The sequence below is a fragment of the Teleopsis dalmanni genome, chromosome 2, assembly GCF_002237135.1.
Source record: "Teleopsis dalmanni isolate 2A chromosome 2, ASM223713v2, whole genome shotgun sequence".
NCBI classification, from domain to species: Eukaryota; Metazoa; Arthropoda; class Insecta; order Diptera; family Diopsidae; genus Teleopsis; species Teleopsis dalmanni.
The window spans coordinates 184,889,932-184,892,631 of NC_051847.1; the positions used below are offsets into that span (position 1 = coordinate 184,889,932).

Genomic DNA, 2,700 nt, shown 5'->3' on the forward strand with positions numbered 1-2,700 from the left:
TAATAAACTTACAACAAAAAAAATAAAAGTGCTAAAAGGACAGAAGGATATCAATTCTAATTTCTTCACTGCGCAGTTCTGGTGTTCTGCTTATTTCTAGACTAATTCTGGATTTATTATATAGTACTAGGGTTTAAAATCCATAAGTTTATTTTTTACTCTAGTAGTATTCCATAAAAACTTTTTTAAAATTGGTCGGATAGTTTTCGATTAGATATGTTATACTTAAACAAAATTTCTTTTATGCAATAATAAAAATTTATTGTATTGTGTATTCAATATTTATTAACTTTAGTGCTAACAGAAAAAGGATTAATTCATTTGATTGATTAAAATTATAGTATATGCGTCGTATTCTTAAGTTAGCTCTGTAGTTTTTTGTTCAACATTCTTTGCTTTCGTTTTAAAGTAGCTTTTTTCTTTATCTCATTGGAACTTTGAGTTAGTTTTGAAGTAAAAATCTCCAATAACAGAACAATTGCCGCAATTAAATAACCAAATCCTAAAGCGAATAATGCTGCCGATATATTTTCCACAGTTAATTTACGAGGAGGAACTTTGTTTATATGCCCTGAAGCTAATTTAAACATCATGTCTTGTACCTGTCGATTAAGATATTGTTCAGCAGCCTAAAAAATATATATTTACTATACAGATAACTTCTTCACTTACTCGCTTCACTTACTTCTTTTTCCCAATGTATGAAAAGTCCAGTTTCTATACAAATGAGTATGTGTTCGTTAAAAAGCGGCATTAAAGGCCACCCTCTTATACTTATAGCTCTTGTCCAGTCAAAATAGAGATCATCCTTCAGTACCTGTAAGTTTACTAAAATTAATTTAGTGAATGGAAATAATTAAAATAATAAAATTTATAAAATAATTAATTAGTATTTGACTAATATATAATTATGATATACGAGTAAGTAATCTTACAATTTTATTATCTAGTGCTGCGGTTGTAAGAAAGTCACTAAAGCTGAATGAACCACTCATTAAACGTTCAATGCCTATGCCGTAATCATTACGAAAGCTGGCGTTGTATAGAAAATCATAGTTTCGAGTTTCGAAATTTTTAGTTAAAACTTGTTCCTTTACCAAATCAGAGTTTTCAATAGTTTTTACCCATATCACAGCTGGTGCTGCCCATTTCCAGTTGATTTGGGACCACTTATATGTAGTATCAATAGGTTCAGAGTAAAATGGTATAGTCAGTATTGATTTTAACTGACCACTGTAAATATTTTCTAATGTAAGTGCAGCACACAATAAAGCTGTTAGAAAGACACGTATAGAAATATAGTGCAAACTGAAAAAATATAGCAGGGTTAATGGATTTCTGACCATTATTTTTATTTAAATTATGATAAGCTCACCCAGTATGTGCATAAGGTTGCTGTATAAATATTGCAAAGATATTCAATACAGAATGTTCGAGTACATTCATATGTCTAAACACTCTATTCTTTGAGTGCTTGAAAGAATGATTTGAAAACTTTATAAAATACATGAGAAAACTACAAAGACTGAGTGTGCACAAAAGGAACACCCAGAGTTTATTGCTGAAAGGCATTATATTCGTACGCCAAGCTGGATGTAAACTAAATATAAAACAATTATTAAAATTTGATAGTATCTTTAAGTTACTATCTAAAGCGACTGTGTACTTACGAAGGTGCGGGTCCTAATAATGTTACTGCAGATCGCGCTATTGTGCCTGAAGTTTCTGTGATGTTATTATACCAATTGTAAAAGCAACCAATTGCTAATTCAATATGTTGTGCATATATGCCACCTAAATTACCAGTGGCTGTCTCATTATCATATATAGCTCCCCAGTCGTCAACACCATCTATTAAGAAAAAGTCAATTGTGGTCATAACCTTGGTGTTCGTAATGTTATCAATCTGTGTAATTAACACAAAGCCACACACACACACATACGCATACATACAAGCAAAACATTTATGATTGTAACTAAGTAATTTAATTAAATCAATGTCCACTTACATGGTTCCACACGCAGGTGGCAATTACGCACTTGACAAAATGTTTTGACTATGTTGGCCTCTGAACCAGTATAATAAACCGTACGATTGGCATGGTTGGTATTAATTGGATCTGTATTACCCAAGCCAGCAGACTTTTTGTAGAGTGTGGTTAATAAAATTTGATATATGTTAATATGTATGTATTCAAATGCGTATCATAAAATTATTATATATGTGATATTATGCTCTTAATATACATAAATCTAAAGCTATATATGTGTATAATATGTGCCTAATGAAGTGTATTTAGTTGGTTAATGCCACTAAAATAACCATAATTGTTTCAGGCGAACTAATCGACTAAATATTTTAGTTAAATAATATAATATACCCCACAAACCCACAAATTTCCTTTCTAGCTATTAAAATCAATGTTCTTTTTTATAAATTCACACATATAAAATAAATAAACACTTCGAATCTTTTTCACTTCATTGGTATAATTGTGCAATTGGTGCCAATAAAACTTTTTCTAGAAGTTATAAGTTTCGAAGAAAATTAGGTTATGTTAACAGAAGTAGATGAGCTATTTTGTCAGTATATTGTTGCATGGGGTATAACTCGACATTTGTTCTTTAGTAACTTTTATGGTACAGAAAAATATTAGGATTAGTGAATGCAACTTTCTAATTTATAGAGAGTTCAGTGAG

General features: G+C 30.3%; 1 protein-coding gene across 1 annotated transcript in view; it reads right to left on the reverse strand.

Annotated features, from left to right (window-relative positions):
• Positions 1-362: 362 nt before the first annotated feature.
• LOC119676355 overlaps positions 363-2,700 on the reverse strand; it is a 24,601-nt gene continuing 22,263 nt past the window's right edge. The window contains exons 2-7 of the mRNA XM_038087594.1: positions 2,010-2,142; positions 1,671-1,851; positions 1,376-1,600; positions 936-1,308; positions 686-817; positions 363-629 (exon numbers count right to left, since the gene is read on the reverse strand). Of these exons, the coding sequence (XP_037943522.1) occupies positions 363-629; positions 686-817; positions 936-1,308; positions 1,376-1,600; positions 1,671-1,851; positions 2,010-2,142 (1,311 nt within the window). The remainder of the gene's footprint in view (positions 630-685; positions 818-935; positions 1,309-1,375; positions 1,601-1,670; positions 1,852-2,009; positions 2,143-2,700) is intronic.